Below are 14,563 nucleotides of genomic sequence, written 5' to 3'. Positions count from 1 at the left end.
TTGCTTTGCTCTCTCTGTCAACAGGGTGCTAGCACTGTGGCCATGAAAAGTCAACAATGGGAAGCATAAAAACTGGTCTGATGAGTTTTCACTTTTGTCGACTTTTGCATGTCGACAGCACTTTTGTCACAAAACCTTCCCTTTGGAGACATAGCTTAAGTTTAGATTCTAGATCCTGATCTTTCTCTCTCTGAAGATATCTGGAGTACAGAGAGCATCTTTCTGTTCCAATAAGTAACCCATTAGTTAAATGCTGATGAAATTCACCCAAGAGTTAAAAAGAAGCAGGAATGCAAAACAGATTTTTGTGTAAGGGAAGCATATCTGCATCTTCAGCTGACTAACGTATGCTTGCCTTGAACACTAAGCCCAGTGCATTTGTAGATGTCAGTGCACATTATAAGTAATTAAAAATACAAAGAAATTATGGAGTGAAATGCAGAATAGAGCGGAGACTTCTGAAAAAGTGGAGCTGGCATACTCCACAACTTAGTTTTTCTCACCAGGCCATTGAGCAGGAGTTGAATTTGGTGTTGCATGTTCTTCAATGCTTTCTGTCCTCAGTCTGCGTCGATCACTCAAAAGTAGTCCTTGATAAATCATTCCTGTAAACTGATTTGTTTCTGTTTGACTGCTAAACACAAATTAATTTTTCTAATGAGAGGATTTCAGAACATTCTTGTAATAAAGTATAGTATATATGGCAAGTTATTTTCATTTTTATTTTTTCAGAAAAATATATTTCAAATTCTATATCGCATGTAGGTGCAGTTTTACAACACTGAGTAAATTCATTATATTTGTATAGTGTAAAAAGCTAACTTTTAGTGCCAAAAAATCTTCAAAAGTCTGCATGCAATGTCTTACATTCTGGGCTCTCCGTCTTTGGGCATGAGAAAAATGTTTATTTTCAAAGATTTCAGTAATCAGAAAATGTGTTGAGAAAATTGCAAAATGCCCTCACATCTGCAGATGTATTCATTCTCTCTTATTTTCAGAGATGGCCATATAACTATTATCCTCATCTTTCAGGTACAAGAAGAAATTGCTCCTATACATCAATATGCCCACTGTGGAAAATTGCCTTAAGTGTTCTCGTTCTAATAGAGTTTCAATCATAGATTGAGTGACTAGAGATTATTATTCTTACTTGGTGCCAGAAATCTAATAAACAATTTCTGGTATTAAACTTCAGTCATCTAAAATTGTCTGGACAAATGGAAAGCACCCATATAGTTTGTCTTGAAAATGTTACGAGAAAGTAACAATAACTGTAGCTGCATTCATGCCACAATTTCTTCATAATGCATACGCTGTATTATATACATGTTTGCATAAAGTTTTGTGCATTGAACTTAGGTTTGGGTCTCTGCACACTAGTGTATATGAGCTTGATTCACGTTTTTACATAAATGCATAAAGAACCAATATTTTGAAAGCTGTAAAAAACAAAACCATGTTTTAATATTACAGTAAGAAGAGCTCAATTTTTACCTGTAGCTGTGGCTGTCACATAAAGCTTGGTAAATAGAGGCAGAAAGTGAAGCTGCTAGTGAATGAAGTGTATACACCTAAAATGAAATAACCCAATATTAAATTTTATAAGAAAAGCTGAAGGAAAGTGCAATTTTCCTTAAGCTCAGAATGAACAAATTACGTGAGATTGAGTAGTGAGAAAATCTGAATGTTAAGCACAAATACTGAGTTAATGAGTTATACATCACATGCAGAAAGGAATTACTGTGATTTATTTTATTCATGCAATATACCTGTTTGACACTTACATACAAATTGTTTGAACTAAATTAGCCTCACACACGATTCTATTACATTTAATAATGCAATCAAAGCCCTTCTCCCCAACATGCCTAATGCTCTAATGACTGATGCTCTAATTATATAAATGTCAAAATAATTTAAATTACACTGAAACAGAATTACTACCATCAGTGAGTACAGAGTGAATAACTACAATTTTCTTTTATACAATATCCTGCCCATGCTGACTGGTCATAGGTTCTGATCTATATCAATAATACACCATTATTTCTCAGTATATGTAAATAAATCCCTGTACTCTGGCTAGTAATGACTGTTAGCTGAGAATACAAAGAGCTATATAACTACTATATGAATATTTTGCAATTCTGCAATAACTGTACTGCACATATGCACAGCTCTAATCTCACAACTATAATCACCCTTCTCTAAGGGCATATTTACACTGCACCCATAGGTCGAAATAAAATACGCAATTTGAGCTATGCAAATTGGCATCTTATTTCGATCTAATTTTGAAATAGCTTATTTTGAATTCAAAATAAACTGCTATTGCAAAACGTCCCTTAGCACAGGGACTTCAGAATAGCGAGTCTGTTATTTTGAAATTTATTTCAAAGTAATTGACTGGTTCAAAAGACATGGAATAGCTATTTCGGGATACCTCCACTATCCTGAAATAGCACCACAGTCTAGACCCTACCCTAACAGTTCTCTCACTTAACTTTGTGGAAGTCTGCCAGCTAAGACAATACTTCAGCTTCTCACTGCCTACAACTGAAGCAGAAATCTTCCAATATTTACATAAAACAATGAAAAATAGACCCCCAAATAACAAAGAAAATGGTACTGTTGCAATGCTGGAGTCTTTATTTATTTAAAAATAAAATATTTAACTTATGTCCATCTCCTCTTTCATCCTTCCTCTTGGTCAGCAAGACCCTTGCCCTCAGAATAACTTATATTATTTATTCTGTTGGCTGGAAAATGCTGTATTTTGTTTCTCAATTAGTTTTTAAACAAAATGCACATTTATTATGGGGACTTGCTGAGCTGTAGTGCAGAAAGGAAAGTAGCAAAATGGAGAGAAAAGGAGAAAATGAGAGATGATCAGCTGGACAGGAAACACCAGAAAGATTTTTTTATATTGTTTTTCAACAAATTTAGCAACCCATTTTATTTTCCAGTGTTTTCTTTCTTTCTGTTTAAATGTCAATATTGAATTAAAATTAATATAATAATTTGAAAGTAATTCAGATTTTTTGTCTAATAAACTCTGAGCACTTTGTCATCTGTGTTTACTTACTCAGAACACATTGGGCATTTAGCTTGAGAGTTTCTTCAGCTCAAAATATGGTGCCCAAATTTTCAGAATTTGTAAATCAACATAACATCATTAAAATCAACAATTTATGGCAATTTTATCAAGGCTGGGCTTTATATCTGAGTTAAGAGACTGCCCTTTCAAGTCAGAATACTTTTGAAAGAAGAAGACGATGATGGGTGGTCATGGTCGGAGACTCCTTCCTAAGAGGGACTGAGCCATCCATCTGCCGTCCAGACCTGGAATCTCGAGAGGTGTGCTGCTTACCGGGAGCTCGTATTCAGGATGTGACTGAGAGGCTTACCATACTGATCAATCCTTCGGATCGCTACCCCTTCCTGCTTCTCCACGTGGGAACTAACGATACGGCCAAGAATGACTTTGAGCAGGTTACTGCAGATTATGTAGAGCTGGGGAGAAGGATCCAAGAATTCAGAGTGCAAGTGGTGTTCTTGTCCATCCTCCCTGTTGAAGGGAAAGGACTGAGCAGGGATCGTCGAATTGAGGAAGTAAATGCGTGGTTGCGCAGGTGGTGTCGCAGAGAGGTCTTTGGTTTCTTCGACCATGGGACTCTGTTCTGGGCACAAGGATTGTTAGGAAGAGATGGGATCCACCTAACCAAGAGAAGAAGGAGCATCTTCGCAGGCAGGCTTGCAAACCTAGCGAGGAGGGCTTTAAACTAGGTTCATTGGGGGACGGTGACCAAAACCCTGAGCGGAATGGGAAAGTCGGGTACCAGGAAGAAATGCAAAGAGGAATGAGCAAGAAAGGAGGACCCCTGATTCAAATGGAGAAGATAGGGCGATCAACTGGTTATCTGAGGTGTTTGTACATTAATGCGAGGAGCCTGGGCAACAAACAGGAAGAACTGGAGGCCCTAGCCCAGTCCAAGAAATATGATTTAATTCGGATAACAGAGACTTGGTGGGATGACTCGCATGACTGGAGCGCTGTCATGAAAGGGTATAGACTGGTCAGGAAGAACAAGCAGGGGAGAAAAGGAGGAGGAGTTGCACTACACAAAAGAGAGCACTATGATTGCTCTGCACTCCAGTATATAGAGGGAGAAAAACCTGTTGAGAGTCTATGGGTTAAGTTTAGAGGGGCAAACAACAGCAGTGATGTTGTGGTTGGTGTCTGCTATAGGCCACCGAATCAGGTGGATGAGGTAGATGAGGCTTTCTTCAGAAGTCTTATTGAAGGCACAGAAAGAAACCATCCCGATGAGTAGCAAGAGAGGCAAACATGGTAGGAGACCAGATTGGCTTATAGGGGAAATCCTTGGTGAACTCAAGCACAAAAAGGAAGCTTACAAAAAGTGGAAACTTGGACAAATGACCAGAGAGGGGTTTAAATGTATAGCTCGAGAATGCCATGGGGTTATCAGGAAGGTGAAAGCACAAATGAGATTGCGACTGGCTAAGGATGTGTAGGATAACAAGAAAGGTTTCTACAGGCATGTTAACAAGAAGGTGATTAGAGAGGGTGTGCGGCCCCTACTGGATGAAGGAGGTAACCTAACCTAGTGACACATGATGTGGGGAAAGCTGAAGTACTCAATGCTTTCTTTGCCTCTGTATTCATGGACAAAGGTGGGCTCCCAGACTAATGCGCTAAGTGATGCAAGATGGGATGAAGATGGACAGCCCTTGGTGGGTAAAGTACAGGTTAGGAACTATTTAGAAAAGCTAAACGTACACAAATCCATGGGTCCGGACTTAATGCATCCGAGGGTACTGAGGGAGTTGGCAAATGTCATTGAGGACCCTTTGGCCATTATCTTTGAAAAGTCGTGGAGATCGGGAGAAATCCTGGATGATTGGAAAAAGGCAAATGTAGTGCCCATCTTCAAAAAAGGGAAGAAGGACGATCCAGGGAACTATAGTTAGTCTTACCTCGGTCCCTGGAAAAATCATGGAAGGGATCCTTAAGGAATCAATTTTGAAGCACTTGGAAGAGAGGAAAGTGATTAGGAATAGTCAGCATGGATTCACAAAGGGCAAGTCGTGCCTGACCAACCTGATTAGCTTCTATGATGAGGTAACTGGCTCTGTGGACGTGGGAAAGTCAGTGGATGTGATATATCTTGACTTTAGCAAAGCTTCTGTCACGGTCTCCCACAATATTCTTGCCAGCAAGTTAAGGGAATGTGGATTGGATAAATGGACGGTAAGATGGCTAGAAGGCCAGGCCCAGCGGGTAGTGATCAACGGCTCAATGTCAGGATGGAGGTCGGTTTCTAGAGGAGTGCCCCAAGGTTCGGTTCCAGGACCGGTTTTGTTCAATATCTTCATTAATGACCTGGATCAGGGGATGGATTGCACTCTCAGCAAGTTTGCAGATGACACTAAGCTAAGGGGAGAGGTCGATACACTTGAGGGCAGAGATAGGATCCGAGTGACTTAGACAAATTGGAGGATTGGGCCACAAGAAATCTGATGAGGTTCAACAAGGTCAAGTGCAGAGTCCTGCACTTAGGATGGAAGAATCCCAAACACTGTTACAGACTGGGGACCAATCAGCTAAGTAGCAGTTCTGCAGAAAAGGACATGGGGGTTACAGTGGATGAGAAGCTGGATATGAGTCAACAGTGTGCCCTTGAGGCCAAGAAGGCTAATGGCATATTAGGTTGCATTAAGAGGAGCATTGCCAGCAGATCCAGAGATGTCATTATTCCCCTTTATTCGGCTCTGGTGAGGCCACATCTGGAGTAATGTCCCCAGTTCTGGGCCCCCCACTACAAAAAGGATGTGGACACATTGGAGAGGGTCCAGCGGAGGATAACCAAAATGATTAGGGGGCTGGAGCATATGACCTACGAGGAGAGGCTGAGGGAGTTGGGTCTGTTTAGTCTGCAGAAGCGCAGAGTGAGGGGGAATTTGATAGCAGCCTTCAACTTCCTGAAGGGAGGTTCCAAAGAGGATGGAGAGAGGCTGTTCTCAGTAGTGACAGATGGCAGAACAAGGAGCTATGGTCTTAAGTTGTGGTGGGAGAGGTCCAGGTTGGATATTAGGAAAAACTATTTCACTAGGAGATTGGTGAAGCACTGGAATGGGTTACCTAGGGAAGTAGTGGAGTCTCCATCCCTAGAGGTGTTTAAGTCTCGGCTTGACAAAGCCCTGGCTGGGTTGATTTAGTTGGGATTCGTCCTGCCTAGAACAGGGGGCTAAGACCTGATGACCTTCTGAGGTCTCTTCCAGTTCTTTGATTCTATGATTTTAGGACTTTCTACAATATATAACTGTTTAATTTCACCTAGGCATTGTTGCTGGTCAGCTCTGCAACTATTTGTTTTATTGATCAATAGAAACTCTTGGATTCAATGATGTATCAAAGGTCCAGATTTGGGATTAGCTTTTTGGTCACTTATGATCTGAATTAAAAGGTTTTTGCACTAGTGAATGGATGGGAGGGAAACATCTAAGTGCCAAGATATCAATATTTACTAGATTATGAGGTATATCTCCTCAAAATTTGAAAGACTGAGTTTGATTTTTCTTGAGACTACCTTTATTGCTCAAGTCAGAATCATCACTTGTGAATAATGTGGCCCATATAAAACTCCTCTCATGTGATTACAAATGCCCATCTCACCATAAACATATAAATAGCCATGACATTTCTTTTTTCACATTCAAAGAGAGGTTTTTTTCTTCTTTTTGGTCTTACCTTTACATCTTCAATATTAGGATGGGGTGGAAATTTCAGCTGCACTATGGTGTAAAGAATGTCATGGATGTGGTTATTTAAGTACAGCACAGGGTTGGCTATTACAGTTTTTGTTGAAGCAATACTTGCAGAAAGCAGTGGTAGTGTTGTGGGTAATGGAAGGGGAGACTGAAGTTGTTTTACTGTAGTTTCCTGTGTAAAAAAAAATACAGTTGGTAAGATGGTTACATAGCTGAGAACAGAAATAGAGCACAGATGTACAACCGTAATGATTAAACAGAGTAATCTTTCTTCACCTCTATCTGTACAATATGGATGTAATTTTATGCTCATTGAGATCTACAGCAAAGCTCTCATTGACTTGAACGGTCCAGGTTCAGGGAATAACATACATTCAACTTCTCCAATACTTTTTGATTCCCAGCCGGAAGACAAAATCACTAGCTCTAAGTAATGTGTGTTAGCATTTGGGATATAATAGGATAACCATTTACACAGTTATGCAATAAGCTTGTGCTTATTGGTTAGAGTGAACAGTTACATGCAGGCTCACACACTGTTCACAGTGAGCTGGCTGCCGCCGTGTGCTGCTGGCTCGGTATTAGAGCCCGCAGCATGGATGTCAGCAGCTGGCTCTCTGGGAGTGGGGCGGGAGCCAATATGCACCAGGAGCTGGGCAGCAACACAGGATGGCAGCTGGCTCCCTAGGAGCAGGGCCAGGAAGCGGGAGCCAATATGCATTGGGAGCCAGCTTAACATTTTCAACAGTTACAGAGTTACAAAATTACTGCTTTTTAACATCCCTAGTTAGCATGATTTAATGCTAAACACTGCTACAATAAAAGCATAATAACAATAACTTGAGTGGCGGTCTTATTATTTTTAAACTCAAACCTCCAAGTAGCATAAGTAAATTTGCACTTTTACAGTATCTTCTATGTGAGGACCTCCAACTATTTTACAAACGACATATTAAAACCTCACAACACTCCTATAATCCTAATATTATTCCTATTTTAAATATGAAAAAAATTGAAACAAAGTTAAATGACTTGTCCATCATCACACAGGAATTCTGTTACTGAACGGGAAATAAATCCATATTGCAGTCCTAAGCTTTAACTGCAAGATTCTTTCCCTAGCATGAAATTAATACAGAAAATGCCAGGTTCTGCTTAGGGACATTATACTATTTGATTTTTGTCTTTTTAATGACACACACAAAATCATTTGTATTCTCATGGCTTTATTAGCAAGCCACAAATAGCTCATTGGCAACATTCAAGCTCAGAGAGGGCAGAGGCAGGGTGGCAGTGAAGCCCCATGGCCAGGGGTCAGGATTGAAGCCCCCCTGCCTCTTCCACCAAATGCCTCTCCATCCCCGTTTAGTCAATGCTGGCCCCTCTGCTGCCACCGGAGTCCCATAGCCAGTGGCAGCAGAGGGGCTAGCACTGACCTCCCCTGGTCCAGCAAATTCCCTGATTTGGGACAGGTCAGCTCCCGAGGGTGCTGGACGAAGGAGATCCAACCTGTATATAGGTGGACAAAATACAATAACCCAAACTGGAATGTATCTAGAATACTGAATCTTAATACTTAGATACTATCTTAAATGCTATTCAGAGAGATGACTTTGAACACTCTAAACTTGAAAATTGTGAAATAGGAACTTTAATAATTATAGATGGCCAGTATCCAGATTTAAGATTTATACAAAAGCAGCATCACAAAATACCACTCTGTGCCCCTAACTCCATCTGGGGCATTAGAACTTTATAGACTGAATTACTAACCTAACCATAGTAGTCTAGAAAGGTCTGATCTAAGTATAGGTTGAGCCTCTTTTGTCCAGCACTCCCTGGTCTGGCAACATCTGTGGTCTGGAAGGACTACAGATGTTGCTAGACAAGAGAGCCCTGGCTGCAGAGGTTCAGAGAGGTTGGGAGTGGAACTGGTCTGCTTGGCGGCAGCCTGTGGTGGCAGTGACCTGGCTGTAAAGACCTGCTGCCGCGTGTGGGTCCGGGAAACCCTGGGAGCAGTTGCTGTCTCGTGTGAAGCTGCAGGCAGGGAGCAGAGCCCCACAAGTGGGCAAGGGGCAGTGAGCAGAGCTCTGCAAGTGGGTAATGGGCACCAGAGCCAGGCAGGTGAGCCAGGGGAGGTCAGGCCTCCAGGTTCTCCTGGGGCAGCAGCCAGGAGGGGAGCCCCAGGAGAGCCCACATGACTGACCTCTCCTGGTCTGGCAAATTCCCTTGTTGAAGACCACACCAGTCCCAAGGGAGCCAGACCAGGGAGGTTCAACCTGTACTATCCTGGCCTAACCTTGTAAAGGTTGAGTGATTTGACAAAAATCATAGATTGACGTGCTGTGGCTGCAAGACTAAAATTCCTAAACTACTTAAAATGAACTAACCTCAATTTAAAGTCATTTAAGAGATCGTCTTACCTGCTGTGACTCCTGCAGCAAAAATTTGAGCTCCATTCTTACAGATGCTAGACCACCACCTTGTGCTCCATGAAGGCTACAGTAACTGAGGAAAACTCTCAGGAGAGCTTGATTCTTTTGCAGCCACCACTTTCGTCTTTCAGCGTGCTCTCGTTTTGCCTGCAACCTACGTCTTTCTATTTGGTGACGTTCATATGAGCCTATATCTGGCTTATCCACAATTTCTTCATCATCAAGTAGGTCACTGTCTACTTCAGCATATGTTTTACAATAGTCTTTGCCACCTGCTTCATGATTACATATTTTGTGCATAGCAGCAATTTCTTTTTCAAGCCAATTGTACAGCTGGAATCTAAGCTTCCCTCCATCTACTTCATAACCTGTAGCCAAAGTCCTAAGTTCAGTCATTAGGATCTTCAAACAGGCTCTAAACTTCAGTTGTTCAGCAATAACATCAACCTCAATGTCACCTGGATCAGAGTCTTCTCCTTGAGGGGTCTCTAGAACAGTAGTGTGTGCGCTCTTCTCATCTAGTTTTCCATTTTCAGAGTCCAATTTTGAACTTTTCATTGTTAAACCATCATCTTCCTCTTCCTCTGAGACATCTTTGTCTTCACCCCAGTCAAGAGTAAGAGACTCCTCATCGAATTTTACTGCTGGTTGACTCCAGTCAAATTGTGCTGAAGATCCAGTGCTGCTTTCCAAAGCAGATGATACTGAAAATGGCTTTGACCAGTCTATATTTTTACTGTCAGCATCATCACTCACTGCGTGATTTACACCTGTTTTTCTAGTGGGACTTGAACTGGCTTGATCTTTCTTGGTAGAAATGCTGGACTTTTTACTTATTTTTGGAATTTTGGAAAGAACTTCAAGAGCTAAAACAGGGCATCCCACTTTAAAATGAGCATTTGCAGTGGTGAAGAATAATTTTCTCTCTATAAGGTTAATTTTATCAACAAATTTTTTCTCAATTTTCATACCTAAAGTGGCCAAAGTCCCTTTTGGTGAGCTGAAATATCTTCGGATGAGCAAAGGGTGGGTCCGAAGATAATTGTAAAAACTAAACACCACAGGATTGCAGGACTTGACGATAACTGGAGGAATTAAACAAATATTACCTCTACTGAAACATATATACAAATAATTATTATTTTAAGGTTTTACAATCTTGTATTTGCAACTTTCCAAAACCTTACCAAAACAGACTAGCATACCGGTGTGTAAAAAAAACAAAAACAAAAACCCATGGTAATTGGTGTAAGAAAAATGAAAACATGAACTGATTACAGAAAGAATAAGAAGTTATCAGATACTAGCACCTGTTCCTTCTGCCCTATGGGACTCAGGCAGCTCAAATAAAGAGGAAATGGCTAGGCCATTCACCTTGGGATTGCCATAGTGTAGGGAAATGCCTTGGTGGCATAAAATCAGCATTGCTCACAGTCACCCAGCAATTGCCCTGGCCTAGCAACTTTTCCGGGTAATGGCTAGGTTAGGGAACTGAGATGCAGCATTGTTGGAATGCTGACTATAGAAGTAGCCTCCTGAAGATTACTACTGCCTTATAAGTAAAGGAGTAGTCAACTAGTTGACTACCCGATAAAAGCCCATGCTTATCAAGTCAACTACTTGCATTTCTGCCCCCCTTGCTGCCTCTGTCTCCATGGTGCCACCCGTTTTCCCCTTCCCCCCACCTCTATCCAAGGAGGGACAGGTACTGCTGCCACAAAACAGCCCCTGTCTGCTTCACAGCAGTAGTCCCTGTTTTTGTGGGTGGGGGGGGGGGGGCACAAATCTCTGTTGGGACACCACACAAAAGGGCTGCTGCCACTGGGCAGGCAGCCAGGCTCAGTTCCAGCTCATGCTGGATGTGGGACAAACTCTGCTCTGCAATTTAAGAATTAGGAGGAGCCAGGGGTCAGGCTGCCCAGCTCCTACTGCCTTTTAAAATGCAGAGCTACAGCAGGGTTTGGTACTGGAGTTGGCACGAGTTGGAACTGAGCTGGGCTGCCTATTGACTAATCTAGTACAGGCAGTCCCCGGGTTATGTACAAGATAGGGACTGTAGGTTTGTTCTTAAGTTGAATCTGTATGTAAGTCGGAACTGGCGTCCAGATTCAGCCGCTGCTGAAACTGACCAGCGGCTGACTACAGGAAGCCTGAGGCAGAGTTGCTCTGCCCCGGGCTTCCTGGAATCAGCCTCTGATCAGTTTCAACAGGCTGAATCTGGATGCCAGTTCCATACAGATTCAACTTAAGAACCCCAGGCGTCCCCAAGTCAGCTGCTGCTGAAACTGATCAGCGGCTGATTCCAGGAAGCCCGGGGCAGAGCAACTCTGCCTCGGGCTTCCTGTAGTCAGCGCTGGTCAGTTTCAGCAGCAGCTGACTTGGGGACGCCTGGGGCAGAGCAGCTGGGGTACTACTGGGTTGCTCCAGTAGCGCCGCTCCTCGGCGCTACTGGACCAACCCAGCAGCACCCCAGCTGCTCTGCCCCAGGCGTCCTGATTCAGCCGCCGCTGAAACTGACCAGTAAATGTCAATGAAAATGGGATAGGTTCAGAAGTGAACACAGGAAAAGAACAAGTTAAAAATTATTTAGAAAAGTTAAATGGAAGCCACCAACGCCTGATGAAGTGCATCCTAGAATACTCAAGGAGCTGATAGAAGACCTGAGGCATTAACTATTATTTTTTAAAAGTCACAGAAGATGGGAGAGATTCCAGATGATTGGGAAAGAGCAGACATAATGCACATCTATAAAAAGGGAAATGCGGATAACCCAGGAAACTACAGACCAATCAACTTCTGTGCCAGAAAAGATAATGGAGCAAATAATTAAGGAATCCCTCCGAAAACATCTAGTCAATAATAAAGTGATAAGTCAGCATGGATTTGTAAAGAACAAATCACATCAAAACAATCAGATAGCTTCCTTTGATTGGATACGAAGCCTTGTGGATAAAGAGGAAGAGGTAGATGTGGTATACCTAGACTTTAGTAAAGCATTTGACATGGTCTTGCATGACCTTATCAATAAACTAGGGAAATACAACTCAGATGGGGTTACTATAAGGTGGATACATAATTGGCTGGATAGCCATTCTCAGTGAGTAGATATTAATGGTTCACAGTCATGCTGGAAGGGCATAGCAAGTAGGGTTCCAAAGGTTCTGGACAAGCTGGAGAAATGGTCTGAGGTAAATAGGATGGAGTTTAATATGGACAAATGTAAAGTACTCCACTTAGGGAGAAAATCAATTTCACACATACAAATGGGAAGGGATTATCTAGGAATGAGTAATACAAAAAGGGATCTAGGGGTCATAGCAGACTACAAGCTAAATATGAGTCAATGTGACATGGTTGGGGGAAAAAAAGCAAACGTTTTAGGAGTATTGTGAGCAAAACACGAGAAGTAATTAGGCCTCAGCTGGAGTATTGTGTCCAGTTCTGAGCACCACATTTCAGGAAAGAGGTGGAGACACTGGAGAAGGTCCAGCGAAGAGAAACTAGAACAAGTAAAAGTCTAGAAAACATGACCTATGAGGGGAGACTGAAAGAATTGCATTTGTTTAGTTTGGAAAAAGAGAAGACTGAAAGGGGACATGATAGCAGCTTTCAAGTACCTACACAGGTATTACAAGGAGGAGGGAGAAAAATTATTCTCCTTATTCTCTGATGACAGGACAAAAAGCAGTGGGCTTCATTTGCAGCAAGGAAGGGTTAGGTTGGACATCAGGAAAAGCTTCTTATCGGGGTGGTTAAATACTGTAATAAATTGCCTAGGGAGGTTATGGAATCTCTAGAATTGGAGATATTTAAGAGATCAGATAAATATCTATCAAGGATGATCGAGATGTGCTTGGTCCTGCCATTAGGGCAGGGGACTGGACTTGATGATCTCTTGAGGTCCCTTCAAGTACTAGTATTCTATGATTCTACATCGGGCCATGAATTAGAGCAGTCTCAAGGCTGCTCTAACCTGAAACCTCGGTTGAACCTTCCCCAGGATAAGTGAAGTTGATATAAAGTGACACCTTTGTTCCCAACCCCTCTGGTCTTTCAAAGATCTTATGAATAGGCATATTGCACTGGTCAGTGGATCTTATGAATTAGGCCTATGGTTATTAATGGAGAAAATGTACATTCACTATATATTTTAGAAACTTTGTCTATGCCTGTCCATCTAAGAACTCTTCCTAAAGTTTAAGACCTAGGCCCACCAAATTTGGTATGCTGCTTCCTCTTATCCTAAATTAAAACAAGTGTAGGCTCCCTTTACTATAAGAGCCTCTGACATTTACTGGGAGGATCCTTGGTACTGCAATCATAAAATTATAGAATACGAGAACTGGATGGGACCTCAAGAGATCATCGAGTCCAGTCCCTTGCCCTTGTAGTAGTCAATTGCGGAAGAACTTTGTATGTGATAGTTTAGGGGTGGTGAGGGCTGCATTCTTTCCCCCCTTTCCCTTTTCCCTATATCTGATGAGCCAGAAGCAAGTCTTTGGGAAAATACGCCACTTAAGATAAGTATTGTTGCCGGTATAGCAGGAACAAGTATAAGATAACGGTAAAGGGCAAGAAAGCATAAACAATTCTGTTTACCCTAACATACTGATCACGTAAACAGGGCCAAAGAACAAGAAGATCCAGATCAGAACCAGATCGATAACTAACAGCTAAGCCCTACATCAACATTAATAAGTAAGCCCTGGAAATTTCCAAACTGCCAAACAAAGCACACACTGGGATGGGATAAATGGTGGGAATGTAAATGCCATCTGGATAAGTTTCATTTATTTCTCTGTAATTTCACTTATTTCTGTTAATTTTCTTCAATTTTAGTTTGTTAAATCCTGTTTCTTTAAGTTGTTACATCAAGGTGTGTTAATTTTAATGTATTCAATTAGATGTATAATATTTATAATTGCTGTTCTGGAGTTAGATCCAGATTATTATTGGAATAAGTTGATTCCTTGAGATTTCCAAGGCACACCATTAAGTGTGTACAGGGGCCAGCCACCTGGGGGCACCACCATTGTATATTCTTTAGGAGCAAAGGACTGCAGAAAAGGGGAGGATAGGGGATCCCCAACTATCCAACATCACCACTGGGCTACTCAGGATCTCCTTTAATGTTAAAAACATCAGGTGCCCAGGCACACAGGTGTGCATGGCCTGCTCCCAAGTAACCCTGGTAGGAAAGAGGGGTTACAAAAGATAAGGGTTTGGTTGTGCCAGGATAATACAATATGCCTAGAATTCAATTGTTTCTCATCAAATGGAAAAGGAGGGGTCTGGGTAGGAGAATGCAGACTGACCACAGGGAGACAGCAAGGGGC

The 14,563-nt window shown here is 41.9% G+C and overlaps 1 protein-coding gene across 2 annotated transcripts in view; it reads right to left on the bottom strand.

The window, feature by feature from the left end:
* DMXL2 (Dmx like 2) overlaps positions 1-14,563 on the bottom strand; it is a 147,345-nt gene that overhangs the window by 38,286 nt on the left and 94,496 nt on the right. The window contains exons 24-27 of one of the 2 annotated variants that reach the window (XM_075897231.1): positions 9,216-10,312; positions 6,773-6,964; positions 1,495-1,571; positions 504-634 (exon numbers count right to left, since the gene is read on the bottom strand). In XM_075897231.1, coding sequence (XP_075753346.1) covers positions 504-634; positions 1,495-1,571; positions 6,773-6,964; positions 9,216-10,312 — 1,497 coding nt within the window. The remainder of the gene's footprint in view (positions 1-503; positions 635-1,494; positions 1,572-6,772; positions 6,965-9,215; positions 10,313-14,563) is intronic. The other variant, XM_075897232.1, reaches the window with a different exon arrangement.

This window comes from Pelodiscus sinensis, chromosome 14, assembly GCF_049634645.1.
Source record: "Pelodiscus sinensis isolate JC-2024 chromosome 14, ASM4963464v1, whole genome shotgun sequence".
NCBI lineage: Eukaryota > Metazoa > Chordata > Testudines > Trionychidae > Pelodiscus > Pelodiscus sinensis.
The sequence above is the reverse complement of the archived record's forward strand: the minus strand, read 5'-3'. Positions and strand labels throughout refer to the sequence as shown.